The sequence below is a fragment of the Pterocles gutturalis genome, unplaced genomic scaffold (genome assembly GCF_000699245.1).
Source record: "Pterocles gutturalis isolate BGI_N339 unplaced genomic scaffold, ASM69924v1 scaffold11394, whole genome shotgun sequence".
Lineage (NCBI taxonomy): Eukaryota > Metazoa > Chordata > Aves > Pterocliformes > Pteroclidae > Pterocles > Pterocles gutturalis.
In genome coordinates, this window is record NW_010128284.1 from 49,607 (window position 1) to 69,417 (window position 19,811).

Here is a 19,811-nt window from a genome sequence, read left to right on the forward strand (position 1 = left end):
AGAGGGTCATCATTCTCTGTCTTAGAGGTGTCTGCAGTTTAATCGTGGGTTATATACAGTACTTACACTCTCGCTTAATAAATGCACATGCAATTGATTTTTTTAAGTATGAGGACTCCTACTGACTGGAAGTTATGGTTAAGGTTATCCCTGCCTGCAAGTGTTTATATGATTGAGACTGAAATCCTCTTCTTCCACAGAGTGAAACAACCTGAGGTGCGATGTATCACCAAATCGTAAGGTGGATATGCTGGATGCTGTGGTGTTGTGCACAGGACTGCATTTCTTACTTCTTCTGGTTGTTTTCATTAGACCTGAGAAACCCTGGATGCATTTTGGTTTTTAGGATTTTGACTCCCTCTTTGACTGGCTGCAGCTCTCCTCATTGCTGAGGACTGAAGAGTTGATATGAGGGCTCAGTTAAAAACCCCCAAATGATGCGGAGGCATCTTCCCATACTCCATATTGAAAAGTGTCAGTGATGAGTCTGGCATATCACTTACCGCCACCCCAGGTGTACTCAAAGCAGCCAGATTTGTTGCAGATCTAATTCCAGTGATATGCCAGGGCAAGATTTGACCCTCCAAAATTTAATAACCTCATGTGTCTGTGAGTAATTAAAAAAACCTAGTAATGTGAAGGACTAGGCTTATGTAATGAAAATTGTGATGCTCTTTATGTTGCCCTGCTGTGATACGTACCATGTTAACATCTCTTGCAATGTTTCATGCTTTTCTTTAAAAATGCAAGTGTCTGAAGTTGGATGACTGTGTGACAATCCCAGCTTCTGGTGACAGAGCAGAGCTGTTTCTAACTTTGGTCGTTGCAGGAAAAAGGTCACAAAAATGTTGCTTCTTCCTTTGTGAATCAAAACAGGCTATAACAGGGAAGATAAAATTTTTTTAGAAAGGAAACACAAGCTTTCAAGCCAGCCCCATGGCTGACTTTTGACTTTCTAAGCACCTGGGGCTGGCAATAAAAGGGTTAGGTGGTGCAGCAGCCATCTGGCTCTCAAAGCAGGAGCTACTCCCTTGCAGAGGGAGAGGATGCGTTGTGAGAGACATCTGTCATGTCACCAACACTTTGCCTGGCTTTGGTGTACCTCCACTCCCACCCATGTGTCTGCCTCCCCACCTGAGCACACTGAAAATACTGTTTTGTTTTGAAGTCTTGTGAAGAACATCACTTTTTGTGCCAGCGACTATGGGTGGCATAAAAGGACTAAAAGCAGGTGTAGTGCTAAAGAAGATACATTGATCCGTGTTTGCTTGCGCCACACATCAGCCTTGGTTGGGTTAATGAGGCAAAAAGAGAATATGTTTTTCCTCAGGATTTGTGTGTGCATCTGTGTTCATTCCTACCCTTTCCTGTTGGGTGTCATCAGCCACTTGCACAGAAGCAGGCAGGCAGGTGTGTGCACGGACATTCAAAGGGCAGCTTTGCGAGGCTCGTTCCCTAACACACCTGACTGCCACAGCGTGGGCACGCGTGGAAAACACTGTTGGCAGTACCAGTCCTCAGAGTATCGATACCTTTATTGTGAGCATTCATACTGTGTGTTCACTGCAATACAGAGATTCTGCTTGTGGTGTATTTTACTGGTGGTAGCAAAATCCAAATGAAACACTTTGTTGAGAAATAAAAGTTTGTTCGCATCGTTCGCACAGGCATTTTTCCTCTCTGTAGTGTTGAGTTTTTTATACATGTGGGTATGGAAATAAACTGTTAAATCACATTTGTAACAGAGCCATTTAATGGAACACCTGCCAGAGTGGTGTGGAGTTGATGTAGGTCCTGAGTCTCCCTGGGATGCAAAGCACCCATCACAGAAGGATACCAAAGCAGCTACTGGTGGTGGCTGATTTTCTCTGTAGCCCCATCCCCCTCCTCAGGCCGGATCAGGTCCTGCCGGTACATGGTGCTAATTACCCCAGGCAGGGCAGGGCTCACCGGGGGGGAGCAGCCACCTTTTAAAACACAAATTGTTTTCATTTTTGTTCAGTGCTATTGACTGTGGAGGAAGGGCCAGGCTGTGCTGGTTTGCCATATGAAATTTAGCCCCTGTACCAAAGGAGAGTCTTTTGCTGTTGGAGGAACGGTGAGTGCTGGGGAAGTGTTTGTCCCTGCAGCTGGCGACAGCTCAGTGCAGAAGGGCTGCTGATCTACAGAGGAGTTTCCCACCTCTGCTCTGGAGAAGAAATTAATGAAAGGAAGAATAGCAACATTTTGGTTTCGACATTTTGCCTCTTAAAGGAGGGAGGTAGAAGCTAATCTATTTGCATTTTTAAAGCTACCTAATTAACAGCCCAGAGGGGTCATCCCTAGCACACGGTGTTTTGTTTTATGGATAAAGGTGTTGATGGAAGAGTTTAGACTGCATATTTTAAATGAAGTTTTGAGTCTGTGCTTTCCTGAAAATACTTTTGATAAGTTAAAATTTGAGGGAGTCATTTATCTGCGAAGTTGAACAAGAGGCGTGATTAAAGCCAGTTAATAAATACCAAGAGAGTCCTCTGATTTACAGTTGCTCAGGGCTGGATCTTGCTGTCATTTCTATCAGCTGAAGAACTTCAGATCTTAAATAAACCATTGACTGTGTCTATGAGATCCCACCTTTTGAACTTCTTCTTGCAAAATACTAAGCACTGTACTCCAGCGCTGCAGATGACTGTGCAAGAGGGGCAATTGGTGGGTTACAGTGGATGTCTGGGCTGATGAATTAAATGGTGTATTTACACGTGGTGTTATTTCAGTATCAGGATTGCCGGTGTTTTGCAAGGCAGTAGTAGCACTATCTTGAGTAGCTTTGCATGGCTGTGTCTGGTTTACCTCAAAGCGTGGTGAAAGCACAAGTGACTCTCAGAGGATTTCCAAGGCTCCCAAGAGCAGACCATACTGACACCTGTATTCAAAGGTTTTCATGACTGAGTGGCTACAGGGTTATCAGATTTCTAAATGAAAATTATGCTGAAAGAACAGCATGCAAACTAAGGGCAACTTATTTCAGATAGGCAGATTTTTTTTTTCTGTTTACAGATTAAAATACTTCTGCCATTCAGAATAGCAGCAAATAGAAACTCTTTGAAATACAGCTTACTTAAGATTTGAGGTACCACTGGCAAACTTTAATCTCTGTCCATAGTAGATGAATTGTCACTAGACTAAAATCTTTTCTGCCCTTCTAGTTTTGTTTTGTTTTGTTTTGTTTTTTTTTACAAAACCTTATCACACCACTGTATTTGTGTATCTTCAAAGCTTGGGATCATCTATAGGGGCTGTAAATTCAGTTGCTAAAGAAACAAAATAGTCAAGCTTACAGCTGATAACCTGTTAGCTGCCTGTGCTTCTTTCTGTCGTTTTGTCCTGCACAGCAGTAGCCTCTGAAGATACATGAACTGAAAAGAGAGAGCTGATTGGATTAAATGGCTGTAAATGTTGTGTCTATGGAAATGATATTGTGCAATTACCCCTTTATTTCCATCCTGTAGATACGTTTTTATATGTTCAGAACTACTAATGTCCTTTAAGACATTGTTTAGCCAGTTCTTAGCCTTTGTGCATTTCAGATTCATATCATTTGCCCTTTGTTTATTTCCCCTGACATCCCTAACCATTGCTATTAAAATTGTTCTTTTGACCCTGCTCATTTTAGATGCCAGACCAGTTTGATCAGACAGTGGTGCTTAACCAGCTGCGCTATTCTGGGATGTTGGAGACAGTCAGGATACGGAGGGCTGGGTTCCCGGTCCGGAGGCCCTTTCAAGATTTTTATAAAAGGTAAACACACTGACTAGTGCATTTCAGATGTGAGTCACGGGTACCAAATCAACATTCCCATGTTGAGGAATAAAGTGAAAACGTAATAACCAAAAAAATCATATGTCAAAAATAGAACCTGTCTGTTAAATTAAGTCATTTAAATTCACTAATAAATACTTTTTGGTTGCCAGGTATAAAGTCCTCATGAGAAACTTGACTCTGCCTGAAGATTTAAATGAGAAATGTGCCGTCCTACTTCGTCTGTATGACAACACAAGCACTGAATGGCAGCTTGGAAAAAATAAGGTAAAATAATCCGATTGTACATACTGTGGGGCTGGTGCTTATACAAAGCCAAGGGAACAGGATTTAGACTGCACAGCTGCAGAGATGTAGTTGCAATGGTAATTACTTCTGGCCTTAAAAGAAGCTGTGCAAGCCTGTTGGTTTTCTTGAAACCCTTAGAGCAACAGTTAATGGTTGTGCTGAGGAATTTGCTGTCTAAGGCACTGAGACACTGACTGGTGTCTTCGCATCTGGAATATTGTGTCCAGTTCTGGGCCCCTCAGTTCAAGAGGGACAGGGAACTGCTAGAGAGAGTCCAGCGCAAAGCCACAAAGATGATGAAGGGAATGGAGCATCTCCCTTATGAGGAAAGGCTGAGGGAGCTGGGTCTCTTTAGTTTGGAAAAGAGGAGACTGAGGGGTGAACGAATTAATGTTTATAAATACGTGAAGGATGAGTGTCAGGAGGATGGAGCCAGGCTCTTCTCTGTGACATCTAGTGATAGGACAAGGGGGCAATGGGTTCAAGCTGGAGCATAGGAGGTTCCACTTGAATATGAGGAAAAACTTCTTTACAGTGAGGGTGACAGAGCACTGGAACAGGCTGCCCAGAGAGGTTGTGGAGTCTCCTTCTCTGGAGACATTCAAAGCCCGCCTGGATGCGTTCCTGTGTGATCTGATCTAGGTGTCCTGCTCCGGCAGGGGGATTGGACTAGATGATCTTTCGAGGTCCCTTCCAATCTCTAACATTCTGTGATTCTGTGGTGATCTCACTCATGGATAATTTTTCTGCCACTGCTCACAAGTGATAGTGCTGGTGAGGATCAGAACTTATAACGTGGTAGCTCGATTTTATCGTTTTTAGAAGTATCAAGCATGTGAGGTAACACTTTTGTTCTGCAGGGTGTTCCACTTATACTAGTAAAACAACCTGTGTGATACCTGCTTAGTGGCTGAAATCAGGGGGAGGAATTTTAGCCAGTGTTCATGTGGCAGATTTGAGGTCTACACGTCTTTGCCATCCTAGTCTGAGAGTCTTTTTCAGAGGTACATTAGAACTTGATACATGTCCTACGGACAACCTCAACTTTGCCCACAACTTTTTTTTTCTTCCCAAAAAACCCCCCAAATTATTTTAATTAGAAGAATAGAATTTTAATATGAGAAATAAAGCAATCCGGGTGGTTTTGCATGCTTGTTTTGCAAGTTTGATTTTGGACTTGTAAGCTGTGTGCAGAGCTTCCCTCCTTGAGATTTTGTGCTCTTGGACTGAACAAATGATGTGAAAGCATTGTGTACTCAGGAGAAGACTCCCCACTGCAGGATCTGAGATTTCCTAAGTATTAAAAACACCTGGTATAAAGGACTAGAGAGTGGATTACAAACATCATGCCATCACTGCCAAGAATCATTCGCCCCAACCTCTGCAGATGACTTTCTCTTCTTTTTTCTTTGACTAACTCCTGTTGGTGCTCTCAGGGCTTCTGTAGTACAGAGAGAAGAAAAAGCAGATCCAGAAGTAAAGTTTGATGAATTGTACGTTACACTTGCAGTTTTCCTGTCAATTGTTAGAATTGTGAAAAAACTTTCTCGTTACCATATGGTAATAAAAATATTTGTAAAATCTGATTGATTTCTGTGTGAAGTGCCCTTCCTCCTCATCCTCTTCTCCCCAAAATGAAATAGTCTTGAAGGGTTTCCTCCATTCCTCTGCACTCTTAAGGAGTCTCAGAGATGCTATTGGGAAAGTTGATTTAATAATTTTACAGGTATTGTAAGAGATAGAAATAATCTGATGGCAATTGAAGTAATCTTTCATCCCATTTTTGTAGACATGGCGCTCACTGCTTCGGGAGCGTGCAGTAAAGAGCAGGCATCAAGGCAGGTGGAAGAGGGAACGTGCATCCCTCATGCCTCTGCTTGGCTGGGGAAGCAGTTTCATTCATTTAAGGCAAAGTAAGCTCAGTTGGCTCAATATATGTCAATGACAAGTGCTAAAGCTGCCTCTAAGAGGCACTAGGCAGTCTGGGCAAATGAGACAGGTTAGTGCTCGGAGGAGAGCCTGGGGAGTCTGCAGGAGGGCAGATGGCAGTGGTGGGGTGTCTGGCCCGGGCAGCTGTCTTCCCGTGTAATGACAGGAAAACACAGTCGAGTCAACCTGAATATGAAACCGCTGTCATTACTGCTTACTTCTGCAGGCTTATATCAATGTAATTTAAAGCAGAGAGGCTTGTGAGGGGTTGTGGAGTTTGATGTTGCTGTGAAACAGCTAAATTATTGGGGTGGTGTTTCTGCTTCTCAAATCAGGAAGTTCATGCTAAGTCCTACAACTTCTTTGGCCTGTGTTACTGTTTGGTGGGAAAGGCTGTTTGATTAATCCAGTAATTACGTTGCTTTTGGAAAAACCCTGCTCCAAATTAAAATTTCCATTAATGTAATCAGGCTCTTCCCACTGAAATGCAAAGTTAGAGGATCATCTGCAGGTATTTTCTTTCAAGAGGAATATGTTTTGTTTTTTTCTTTTCTGTTGAAGAAATGGTATGTTTGTCTCTCAGTTCAAAACTGAGGCTTGCTGCTTGGACCAACATTGGCAGCACCCTGGCTGTCCTTTATATATGATGCTCTCCGCAAGTTGTTAAGCCAGAAGTTTTCTTCTGTAGGTTTTTCTCCGGGAGTCCTTGGAACACAAGTTGGAGAAACAGAGAGAGGTGGAAGTCACCAAGGCAGCAATGATTATCCGAGCACACATCTTAGGTTATGCAGCCCGGTAAGTAACTAGATGAGAGTATTAATAATCAAGCTTTGGAAGAAATTGAATAAATGAGTGGGGTGTCATGGAGTTAAGTCCTACTGGCACAATTCTTAACTTTTCCTAGGGACCAGGCATCCAAATCTTGTAAATGGCTTTTGAAAATATCAGCTGGTGTCTTTGACAGGCCCATGAATAAAACAAAATGGAGTTTGAATTGTTTTAATATGAGGTATAGGACAGTATAGTTTCAAAGTCAGCCAATATCCATATAATTATATCATGGCATTAGATCCATGGTAGGAAATCTAGCTGGATGGCAGCTTGTGGGACTGCCCTGGGTTACCAGCTGAGAGTCAGATTTATCTTTGCTTCCTCATGGTAAGAAAAAACAAGGCAAATTAAACTATCAGTTTTGTTCTTAAAGAACCATGACATTAGGTAACTGGTTAATGTTTCGCTTGTTTACCTGGCTTCATGCATTATATATTAGGTGGAACTGCTCATTTCATCTGTTCATTTCTCTGCTTTTTCTACAAATCATTTGAGGACAGTTTAAGGAAACTTGTTTGCATAATGGGGTAATTTCTCTTCGTGTGTATATTAGTCCTGTCTTCTTATTCTGACCAGTATGTTCCTTAAAAACTATATTCCTTTTTTAATGACAGAGCTCTCCTGCTGTTCATGGTCTTTCTTTCAGAGATGTGGGATGACTATTTATATTCTTCCTCTGCATGTGTGCACACACACAGAGCTGTCCTTTTAGCATCTCCTGTCACGAGCATAATGTGCATTTCCTTAATGAAGACACAGACAGCGCTGTCATAGAAATGAGAGAATCTCTTTCCTCTCAAAAGGAGGAGAATGTGAATGAGAATGGGGAAACCATCACAGAGATAGAAATAATAAATTGTTTTACTACCATGGGCTCATTACTGCAGGTCACCATGGCAAGACCTCTCATGACTGCTCATTACTTCCTTGTTTCCTTAGAAATTTCCTTTTTTATTTTTCTTCCAGAAAGCAGTATAGAAAGGTTCTCTACTGTGTGGTTGTGATACAGAAGAACTACAGAGCATTCAGTGGTAGGAAAAAGTTCCTATGCCTGAAGAAAGCAGCCATAATTCTTCAGAAGCAGAGGCGAGGCCAGCTTGCTCGACGTGTTTACAGGGAGCGACTAGAGGAGAAGCAGAGACAAGAGGAGGAAAGAAGAAAAGAGGAGGAAGAAAGGTGCAGTATTTTGTCTTGCATCACTCTCCTGTCTGTGCCATATTAGGTTTTGGTCTGAATAGCCTTCATTTCAGGCTATTCTTGACCAAGTAATTTTGGACACCTTTGCTTCTTTTGCTAAAAGTTGCATGTAGCTGTCATGGTAGTTTCATATTCGCAGACATATCCTTGTTGTCCTTATTTTTAGCTGTCTTTTCCATGTGCCAGATGATCTCTGTAAGTTGAGCTATTGCCCTAGTAAAGGTATGTGATGAGCTTATGTTCAGCTTGATTTACTAACTGCTTTTCTTCCTCGACTTAAAAAGAAGCAGAGCGTCTTGCCCAGCAGGTAAATGATATTCTTTATGCTTTCAGCAATCCTGTTTATTTGAGTATCTCAACCCAGACATTAAAAAAATAAAAGGCATCTGTGGCATTTAAACTAAACTTATTACAGGAGTTGGCAGATAAAGCCAAAGGAAACTTGATACAGTTGTTTGCATGGAAATTTCTTTCACCTCATGCTTCATTTAGTTTCTGGCGAAGATTGTGCTTTCTGCACGTACTTGAGTAGTGTCTGTGAGCAAATGTAATTGTGCTTTCGTTTTTCTTTTTCTTTGCTTTTCTTTTCTTTCTGATGTAGGGATAAGGGTCCTTTTAAGTGAACAGCTTGGTGGGAGCATAGTGCTTTAGAAATAAATAAATTTTAAAAAGAAATCTTGCACTGAGGGGCTTTATTTTAATTTAATTTATTCTCTTTTGTTTTGAATGCAGGCTGAAGAAGAGAGAAAGAAGCAGGAACTGGCTGCCATTCAGAAAGCCCAGAAGGAGGCAGAGCTGAAGCAAGAGGTGGAGAAGCAGAAAGAAACCAGGCAGGTGGAAGAAATCCTGCGTCTAGAAAAAGAAATTGAAGACCTGCAGCGTGTGAAAAAGCAGCAGGAACTGTCCTTGACAGAGGCTTCATTACAGAGGCTGCAGCAGCTTCGAGACGAGGAACTCCGTCGGCTTGAGGATGAAGCATGTCGAGCAGCCCAGGAGTTCCTGGAATCTCTGAACTTTGATGAGATTGATGAATGTGTCAGAAACATTGAGAAGTCTCTTTCTGTGGGCAACGGGTATCCTGCTGAGCTGACTGAACAGACTGGAAATGCCTGCAGTGAAAAGCCCAATTTTAACTTCAGCCAGCCATATCCTGAGGAGGAGGTAGATGAGGGCTTTGAAGCTGATGATGATGCATTTAAGGATTCGCCCAACCCAAGTGAGCATGGCCATTCTGATCAAAGGACCAGTGGCATCAGAACAAGTGATGATTCCTCAGAAGAGGACCCCTATATGAATGATACTGTGGTGCACTAGCAACACCATGCTTATACCTCCTACCCATGATACAGTAAGTCTCCACAACTCTTCAAGTGGTGAATCCACATACTGCATGCCAGAAAATGTATCATGTAGACCTCCAAATTCTGTGGAACTTATTTCTCCTGATGGAGACTATGATTATGACCAAGACGATTATGAAGATGGTGCTATTACTTCTGGTAGCAGTGTGACCTTCTCTAATTCGCACAGTAGCCAGTGGTCGCCGGACTACCGATGCTCAGTGGGGACATACAATAGCTCTGGAGCATACCGATTTAGCTCTGAAGGAGCTCAGTCTTCTGTAAGTATCTTTTTTTTATTATTATCTTATAATTGATATGTGATTTCTGATAATTAATTTTTTCCCACTGTGCAGCTGTAGAGTCACTGTAGCTGTTAAAATGTTTGTGTTGTGTAGTTTGACTTGCATATACTGCGTATGGACATAGTTGTTTGTTACCATCTAGATGCCACTGAGGTGAGTGCATTAGAGTTAAGAGGCAGCTCAGATGCTGCTGTGGTTCCATCTGTTTTCATGCAGAACTGCAGGTTATTTAGTGAGGAGCTCAGTGCATGGCCTTGGAGGCAATTCATAAGCAAAATTATTTCTGTGTGAGTCTGGAGTCGGGGTACCAGGCAGCCTGGTGGGGAACTGATTTCAGAAAAAACAGATTCTGCATGCAAGTTGCAACAGTATGGAGGAATAACCTGCTTGCAGAAGTCCTTGAAATGCCAGGTATATTTTGAGATTACTGGGAGAGTAAATTTGACGTGATGGCAAATGTTAAAATGATTGAGGCAGACACTCAAACTGAGGAGCTCTTTTTCAGTGCTGTTTACTGAGTGTACTGCAGGCTTTACTCCTATGAATATTTTCTGGAAGAATATTATTTCCTCTACCATTCACAGAACACTTCTGTGAGACTGTGTGACTGCGAAAGTGTAGAAGGAAAACGTTAACCCTAAAATACCTGTTACAGTTGAGGTAATGAAAACCAGTCAAAGAGCCATCATGGTCATTGGGATAAGTTGACAATTCTTGCTTAAGAGAAAAACACTGTCCCTGTTGAGGACTCTTTCCTTTGCACGACTCCGGATGTGTGTCAGATACAGAACATAAATTCTGATTATTTGGAGTGAGGGTGGAGGAAAGCTATTACCACAGCTTGTGGAATATGTTTTTCAACTCTTTTTCTAAACTGTTACCCACAGCACTTCACTGACAGAGGGAGATAGCACAAGGTAGGGTACCCTGGCCATGCTCTTGCAAACAGATAGCTTTCTGAGCAGCTATGAAGCTGTTTCATAGATTTGTTACACGATATTAGGGCTAGTGTGTAATCCAACAGCTCAAGCTGCAACTTACTGTGATGTACTCCTTCCTTTGTTAGCTGGATGAAAAACAAGAAGGAATCATGTTCTTCCAATACATCATAAAATGTTTTAGCTGAAGACTTCTAAACCAACTGTATCTAAACTCTTTCCTGAGAGATCATCTAACCTTTATTTCCTCTCTTCTGTAGTTTGAAGATAGCGAAGAAGATTTTGACTCCAGGTTTGATACAGATGATGAACTTTCCTACCGGAGGGATTCAGTCTATAGCTGTGTCAGCCTGCCTTACTTTCACAGCTTTCTGTATATGAAAGGTACTGGGTGAATCAGAACTCACTGAATATACAAAATAACCAGAAATGTTTGTTATACCTTGCACTCCAGTTCCTGTAGAATTAACCTATTTTCTTATTTTTCAAAAGATGATGGAAAAGTAACTTAATTTGAGCTGCTCTCAAATAAAATTACTTGCAGTGGGTTACATCTAGCAGCGTTTTTCCCCTCTGCAAAGGAACATCCATGTTTTGAGCTGCCTCTGTTTCATTTTACATCTTTGCTGGCTCATAAACAATGGAATATCCAGTATAAATATAGCAAAATAACTCACAAAGTCAAATTGTACCAAATTTTCAGGAAAGCTGATTCCTGCTCCCAAAACCTTGTAGCATAGACAGCATTCTACATTGCAGACCAGTTTTACTGACCTCAGTCAGCTTTCATTTTGGATCCGAAAGACACAAAGAAGGATATGCGTAGGAAAGGGGTGTGAGAGGCTCTGTAAGAATACACACAGGAGTTCTCTGGTTAAGATTCTTGGTTTCGTCTTCTGATGTTTGATAGTAAATTGTAATCTGGATGAATCCTTGTGTGGTAGATAACCCATCACTGTAGCATAACTTAATTTTCCTGGAGTAGGCACAGTGATGAATGTGTGCACAGTTATGTTTGTGTGAAAAATAACGCAGTCATCATTAGCATGGCTTTTACTTTCTGACATAGTTATCAATAATTTTTTGTGGAATGACAGGAGTATATTGGTTTGGTGAAGTTTTTTTTGACTGTGATGTAACTACAGTGCAAGGTGTATTGTCTACCGTGTAGCCACACTTTGGTATGACTCGGCTCACACTTACTCCAAGTATAGATTTTTCACATTTTGTGGTTTTGAGTTGAGCATTGTTCCTGCCTAATAACTTGGAGAGAGGAAAGTGTTTTAACACCAAACTTTTCTTAGCTTATCATTGAGATACATTGAAAACAATGTTAAAGATCTGATACTCATTTGCAGTAAGACTTTTTAATAATTAATTATTTATTGTATGTTATGTATAGGTATATATGTTACATGTACATTTTTGTTACATAGAGATTTATTATGATTTATTATAATTATTTAAGGGTCTTTAGATTGCCAGCAATATTGGTGGCCTTAAGGGTATGCAAACATGAGATCTTTGGTTTCGTGGCTTACAGCAGAGAACTGCAGCATTGTTGGTCAGCATCTTCCAGCATTGGTTCGGTCACAGCTTCTGTTTTATAATATAATTGTTTTGTCTTAACTACACATAAAGCCACATCTGTCTGTCTTGCCAGGTGGCTTAATAAACACATGGAAGCGACGCTGGTGTGTCCTGAAAGATGAGACCTTCCTGTGGTTTCGTTCCAAGCAGGAAGCACTTAAGCAGGGTTGGCTTCACAAAAAGGGGGGTGGATCATCAACGCTTTCCAGAAGGAACTGGAAGAAACGATGGTTTGTTCTCAGACAGTCCAGATTGATGTACTTTGAAAATGACAGTGAAGAAAAGCTGAAGGGTGCCATTGACGTCCGAACAGCCAAGTAGGTTTATATGTTTTTATGATAGTCGTAGTTCCTCCTAAATACTTCTTGGGGCTTAATCTGGGAAGATGTTGAGTGCCCTGCCTTCAAATTGTGTGAACGCAAGCATGAGAGTGTGTGTGTGAAGTTATTGAAAGCAAGTGTTGTCCTTACTTGGCTCTCTCTGAAGACTATGGAGTGCTCCAGAGCTAAGCCAGTGCCAAATACTTCAGAAAACTGCTGCCATAATGAACCCATCTATACTTTCTCCCAAACTAGTGCCCTACTTAGTCTGTAATGATTCCCAAGGCAATTTGGGGCATGTTGCCAAGTCCACAGCTGCAGGCAAACCTGGAACGAAGAGGGTGGAATTAATGGGCCCTGAATATATTTAAGTTAGCATGGGTCAAAGCTGTATCTTTTGTATGCATTTATGATTTTTTTCGTGTTTGAAGTAATTGTGGTAGTGGTAGAAAAGTCTTTAAAATGCATATATTCATTTAAAAAAAAAAAAAGAATTACTAAACCTAACTTACGTCTTGATAACTAAAATTCTATGCTTCTTGAAGCATACATCAAAAACATTTTCTAGGGGATGGTATTTTTCCTTCTAAATAGCCAGTATGCTTTATGAACATAGAGATTATCTAACTAATTTAAAAATTAGAGTGTGTTAGCATTGGTAGTCTTATTTCTGTATAAAAGTGTACCTCAGCTTTCTTTCAAGGTAGAGAAAAATAGAAATGTCTGTAACACTTGATTCTACTCTGCTCCTTGCAACCTGCAACTATCCATTTTATTTTGTTCATTTAACAGAGTACTTAAACTAAATTGAAAGCTTAGACTAATCTTATGTTTGGAAGTCCTGGCTTGAGACTGATTTCAAGCAGGACAACGTAAATAGTTTCAGTGAGCATTCTGACTTGCTTTTGTAAAATCAATGGGCTGCTGGTCGTCAAGTAGATCTCTGAATGGATACTGAATTTCCTACCACAATTTTTTTTTGTTGAAACTGAATTTGACTCATGTACCATAGCTTTTACTTAGCATATTTTCCTGATGCATTTAAACCTTCTTTTTTTGTTGTCACCACATTTCATTGACTGTGCCCTACAGAAGTTCTTTGCTGAGTGTCCCATTAAAATTGTCAGGTAAAGGGTGTTGAATCTAACTTGAACAGTAGGTTCAGTCAATGACTGTTTGTGTATAAAATAGCTAAAAGAGAGGGTACTTGTATTTAAAGAGCTGTATGTCAGGAGAAATAAGCAATAGTTTTTCTAGGTAACTTTAATATTCACTGAGTGCATTCCTAACATTTCTTGTGACTTAGGTATTTCACCGCGCCATGTTAGGGACCCTGTTCAAATTGAATAAATCTTGGGCTGATTCACTTAAAGCACAGAACAGGGAGGTATTCTGGTGGACACTGTTATTGGGAGGGAAAGAAAGCAAATTAAAGAAAACAGTACAGAATTATAGCTTCGGGTTTTTACAGCAGATAAATTGTCCTTATGAGTCTGATAAGCAGAGCGTGCATATATTGTTTATAGGATAGAGATTTTTGAGAATAGTATGGCTGATAGGGAGATACAGATAGTTAAGGAAATAATAAGCTTCAGACAAATACAGTAAAACAGCAAAAAAGAAATCAAGTTGATTTCTTAAGCTTCAGGAAAACCTGATGTAATACTTAAATTACTCCTTAAAAATCTTGTGCTTTTTGGTTCATGATTGTTTAATATGTGGATACTTAGATATCAAACTACAAATTAGAAAGATGTAATTTTTCAGCAGATGAGTGCTCAGCTTTTTCTGGAAGTCATGTTTGAAATTGTCTTTATGCTGACTCACAACCACACAGAATCACTAATCCAGGTTTTGTTTGCTTTTTGTTTTTAATCTTCAAGAGCTTTCTTTTTACCACTCCAAAAATTACTTGGGTATGCAGTCAGTTCAGAAATACATCAATTTCTCAACTTAGTTATCCTTGCCTCTCTTGAGGTTCGGTAATTTTTTTTTTCTTTAGTTCTTGTTTAAACAATAACAGAATAGTCAACTTGGTATAATGACATTCATAATAGTTTGAATATCTGTACTGTATAGGCAGAAAACAGAGCTACTATAGTTTGGTGATTAAATACGGTCTGATAAATTACATTGTGAGTCTTGCAAATTATAATTGGATTTTAACCTGATTCAAGCTGACTGCTGTTATTTTAAGTACCGGTAGTTTGTGAGCCTCTTGGCTGAACTGAATTTTTAAGGTGTTGACAATCTCTAATGCTCAATCTTGGCATTTTCTTCTTTTCAGAGAGATTATTGATAATACAGGCAAAGAAAATGGCATTGATCTAATAATGGGTGACAGGACCTACCACTTAATTGCTGAGTCTCCTGAGGATGCAAGGTATGAAAATAATCAGACCTTTTTTTTTTTTTTTTCCCCTTTTTAACCTCTGTGCCATTCTGACTTGTGCTTGTCATTAACTTGTTTGTCCACTGTCACAAAATATTCAGGCTGTGTTAAATGCGTTGCATTTCACACTTTTTCTAAAGGCCTGCTGAGAATAAAATCTTGTGGCAGAACATTACTGGGAAGAGTCAGACTGCCAGTGAAAACTTGCCTAGAATTTGGCTGTTACCCATTTATTGCTATCAACTTTCTGAAATACAGTATGTCTGTAGAGAGGCAGTCATCAGCCATTGATGCTTGTCTTGTGCATTACGCTGCTGTGTTTAGCTGTATAGATTAAATCAATATTTAAGACACTGTAATTTGCGTGAAATAAAGTACTGTTCTTCAGGGTTGGGATCTGTGTGCTTAAACAGAGCCTAAAATTTTTTCAGCTAAAAGTTGTAATGTGGTCACTGGATTTTAGGGTGAAAGCATGTTCATGAATGAGAATAGCGTGCAAGAGAGTGTTTCCCTTTCTGCTGATTTAAAAAGGGTCTTGCTTTTGTTACTAAAGGATCTGTATCAGGCTGCAGGGGGAGGCTGGTAGGTGAGGAGCAAGTTTGACTTGTCAGATCAGTTGTAGTGCACCTTTAAAAAAAAATCCCCACACTGAAGTTCATGTGATATAATAATATGCTTGCCCATAAAAATCAAGCATTTAAATAAAGTCAACTTAGTAATCAAAGCATATTACCTACTGTCTTGCTGCCTCAAGGCCAGAATACAGGATGCCTGTGGCAAAATCACTTGAGCTAGTTTTACTCTGAAGCCTTGAAAGTCGCTTTGTATTCTGTTCTTTTTAAAGGTATAATACCTTCCTATATTACAGGACCCTGAGTATAAATTTAGCAATGTTTGCAATGTAGAATCATTCTTCATTTTTTAGGCATCCTTAAAATTACCCTTGAAATAAGTATGAGCTTTCCAGTACTCATTGTTAAGATTCTTGTGTGATGTGAGTATATTTTAAAACTAAGGCTTAGCTAAAGTCTGTTCTATTACAGTTGTGTACATGCCCTAGGGACCAATAAGAAACTATCAGCATAAAGACTTGTCTGTTGTCATGCATCTCTTTCATTTTTTCCTTAAAGATGGGGGAGACACGATACAATATTGTTGTTTATAGTACAAATAACACACAATCCAAATTAAATACTTTTTACCAGTGTAGTTGATGTTTCTTTTTTCTCAGTCATCCCAAAAAACTTTAATGAGGGAGAGGTGTAAGGATTTGCAGATAGGCTTAAGTCAAAGCCTTGTTAATGTTTGGCATTGTTAAAAGTGAAGTTCAAAATTACTGGGCTGTGTTGCTTCTGGATCCGCTATTGAAAATAATATTTTGTATCTGGGCTAGATCATGATCTGAGGTTGCTTTTTGTTCAAATGATGGGAAAAGGCAGGAGAAACCAGACACTCCCCCCCAAAGATAAATTAATATTTTTATCATGGAAGTGTATTTGAGGAAAGATGTAATGCTTCAATGGGCAGCCATTGCTGAAGGTTTATTCCTTCAAACCCCTAGTCTGTCTTTTTCCTTATTCCTGGGTTTTAGGACTCAGCTGAAAACCAGAGGAGGTCCTGAGAGGATAAAAAACAAAAGAAGAGTAAAACCTGCCTTTGTCTTTTGCAAAGTGCCATGATTAATTTATTTTTCATTGCTATCACAAAGCTTACCTGAAATTCTGAAAATTCTGATTTGTTCTTTAAAATACAATTATAACTTACTACTGTGCATAAAGTGCTATGAGGTCTTTTTTTGTTGTTTTTAAATAGAAGATTGACATTTAAATACATTTGCAATTCCTGAGCCCAAAATGGGAGACTGAATTTAATTTGTGGGAATCTTTCTGTAGATGAGGTTTAGTTTTCTTCAGCTCACGGTTCCTTCTTTTTAGATGTCCTTTCCCTCATTTTGAGGGGTTTCAAGTGACTTAGTCTTACACCCAGCAAAGTAAGTGTTACGAACAGCCTCTCTGTGGGTATCTGTGAGCCTTAACAAAGAATCAGAACTAAATATGTTCTCATCTTCTTTATTGTCAAGCACTCAAAATCTTTGTTTTTCTTCATGCCTTGCATTGTTCCTAGTGAAAGCAAAAGCTGTTAGAAGGATGTAGGATATGGAAGTAATGGTACTGTTTGGCAGACTACACAGGTTTTCTGAAGCTATTTTGGCGGTTCAGTTTCCAGACATCTGCATTATGGGGATCAGTTGGCTTCTGAATGCTGGAGTTAAAGAGGCAGCACTTCACTGTCATAGGCATAAATTCCATTACTATAAGCGATTGCAGAAAAGATAGCTTTATATTTAAAGTGAGTAGTTTTGCATTTGTTTCCTCAACCTGGTGGTCGTGTAGAAGCCTCTGCAGAAAAGTGAGGAGTCTGTTTTAAAGGCTGGGCTTTTGAGCCCTTTGAAAACTTGGCCCCAGGTGGTTTTCATTAGAATGGCAAATTCATATCTCAAAGAAAGGCATTCAGGAACCTGTCCAACAGGCTAAGCTCTGCCCTCAGCTTTCAGTGGGATTGCTTAGAGCAGTTGAGCTTTATCATATACAAGTGCCAGGAGGGTAGACATTTCCCAGAAGCAGAAGGTGTGGTTGGGATTAAATCCTTCTGCAACTGCTGCTCAGCACTAGGGGCTGAAGTACTGCAAAACTCTCAGATAGTTTTTCTGTTGTGGCTATATACAAGGCTACTGGAGTGGCACAAATTGGCTCTGGTTCAGCTTCACTGGTCCCTCCAGCAGCTGGATTTTCCAATGCTCCCAGGGAACAAAAAATGTAGAGGTATTTGCTTGGTGTTTTTATTCTTTCTCCCCTCTCAGTTGTGCTCCTACAGACGACTTGATGGGCTTGGGTGGTCTTTGCAGAAGTATAATGGTAACAAGGTATTACCAGTCATCCTATCAGTGCAGCAGATTTTATAATCGGAAGGTTGGGTTTCCCATTAAAGGCTTTGTGCGTAGCTAGTAAAGTATTTTTTTTCCAGCTGAAATGTGTGGAATATGTTATAAATACTCTTTAAGCACTCAGATGTTTCAGTGTGCTCCCTGCCGGTTTTTCAGAGATGCCACTTTTTGTACAAGGTATTTGTCTTCAGGAAGAAGGGCATGACATGACCTTGGATGGGAGATCTGGAGAGGCCTGCTTGTACCTGGTGTTACTTGGATAAAGCCTTGCTGCTTTTATGCATGTTGACAAAGGAATCTTAAGCAATTTCAAAAACCTGCAGAACCTGCAAGATCTCTGCAGAACAAAGGTGACAGAAGGCTTGTGCAGAAAGCAACATTTTCCTTACACTGCTGCCTTTCTCTCCACAGCCAGTGGTTTAGTGTACTGAGTCAAGTCCATGCGTCCACAGAGCAAGAGATCCGAGAGATGCATGATGAGCAGGCAAATCCACAGAATGCTGTGGTAAGTCTAAATCTGAAGAACTTTTCAAAGCAAATATTTTTGGAAAATAAGGAGCACTATCATGGACACAGCTTCTGAGAGTCACAACCTCAGTATCCTTAAATGCCGTGGCAGCTGTAACACTAGCTAGAGGCTCAATGTCCTTGACCCTGTAGCTATACAAGAGAAGAGTCTGACTTCAGACTGCTCTCCCATCATTCACCTTGATGAAAAATGAGCGTTGGTTTTGGGGGTGGTTTTTTCTGTTCCCTATCACACCACAGTGTATGCTTGAGTTTCAAGTTTTGCAAAGATACAGTTAATGAGTAAATTAAAAACCCAAGAGTACAAAATTTGAGATTTTTCTGATCCTTCATTTATCATTCCGGACAACAGACACTGGGAATAAATGGGACAAATTTGGATCCTAATATCAAGCAAAGGGAAATAAAAACTTCTGCTTAATGGCTTCAGATTCTCGTTCTGAGACGATGCCGTTTATATTGGAATGGCACTTCTAGGTAAAAAATTCGAGCAGGTTTGGAAGCATAGAAAAATAAGAGCAGTTTTTGAGCTGCCTCCAGCTTAACAAGAGGTAATTTTTTACTGGATCAATTTATCTGAATCTCGTAGTTTTCCCTTCAGCACTTTTAATGGTTAAGAGAAACTGATGCCCAAATCTACAGTTCATTTTACGTGATCAAAGCTGCTGCTCCTTTCGTCTGTCTCTGAGAAGAGTACTGTGAGTAATGTAATAGTAAATTTCTTCCTCCTCTTCTGGTTGGATATTTGTTTATAGGGTACACTGGATGTAGGACTAATTGATTCTGTCTGTGCTGCTGACAATCCAGATAGGTAAGTCAGAACCATGCCTGGTGACTTGCTTTTTTCTCCTTTCTCTAGCCAAAATCAGATGCTTTATACTTTAGTCTCTATATTCTACTGACCAACCATATATTACAGTGATTCATTATTGTCTCCTTCATAGTACTGAACACCGCATGTTAAAACACGGAATAGAAATGGTGGTGTTTTTTGTGGGGGCTTCACTAAGTACCCTGACACTGCTTCATGTATGAACTGTTCAGCTACTAAAGTGATCCAAATGTACAAGATTAAATATTTCTTTCATTTATACAAGTGGTGCTCTGAAATACAGCTTATTTTTGAGTCCTTTAGCAATATAGTAGGCAAAAAAATGAATTTTAACATTTTTCTGTTCAGCTTCTCATGCAAGAATGTTGTATCCTACAGGGATGAGAATTATTTCCCAGAATAAAAATGTCTTGTAACAAAGAAGACAATGCAGCATAGAAAATGAGCATCAGGATATTCTTAGTTCTTGAACTAGTAACAGTGTTTTGGGTAATCTGGGTTCAGGCTATGACCGGAGTCATATAAGATATAAGGTTACTTGCTGTGAGGTGTTACCTGTACTGTCGGAGTTCATTCTAG

At 40.0% G+C, this 19,811-nt stretch overlaps 1 protein-coding gene across 1 annotated transcript in view; it reads left to right on the plus strand.

Annotated features, from left to right (window-relative positions):
* LOC104466221 (unconventional myosin-X-like) overlaps positions 1–19,215 on the plus strand; it is a 63,623-nt gene extending 44,408 nt beyond the window's left edge. The window contains 12 exon segments of the mRNA XM_010079570.1: positions 3,653–3,777; positions 3,951–4,065; positions 6,704–6,810; positions 7,813–8,027; positions 8,334–8,368; positions 8,776–9,350; positions 9,352–9,664; positions 10,887–11,010; positions 12,290–12,533; positions 14,824–14,919; positions 18,284–18,377; positions 19,156–19,215. Of these exon segments, the coding sequence (XP_010077872.1) occupies positions 3,653–3,777; positions 3,951–4,065; positions 6,704–6,810; positions 7,813–8,027; positions 8,334–8,368; positions 8,776–9,350; positions 9,352–9,664; positions 10,887–11,010; positions 12,290–12,533; positions 14,824–14,919; positions 18,284–18,377; positions 19,156–19,215 (2,103 nt within the window).
* The last annotated feature ends 596 nt before the right edge of the window (positions 19,216–19,811 follow it).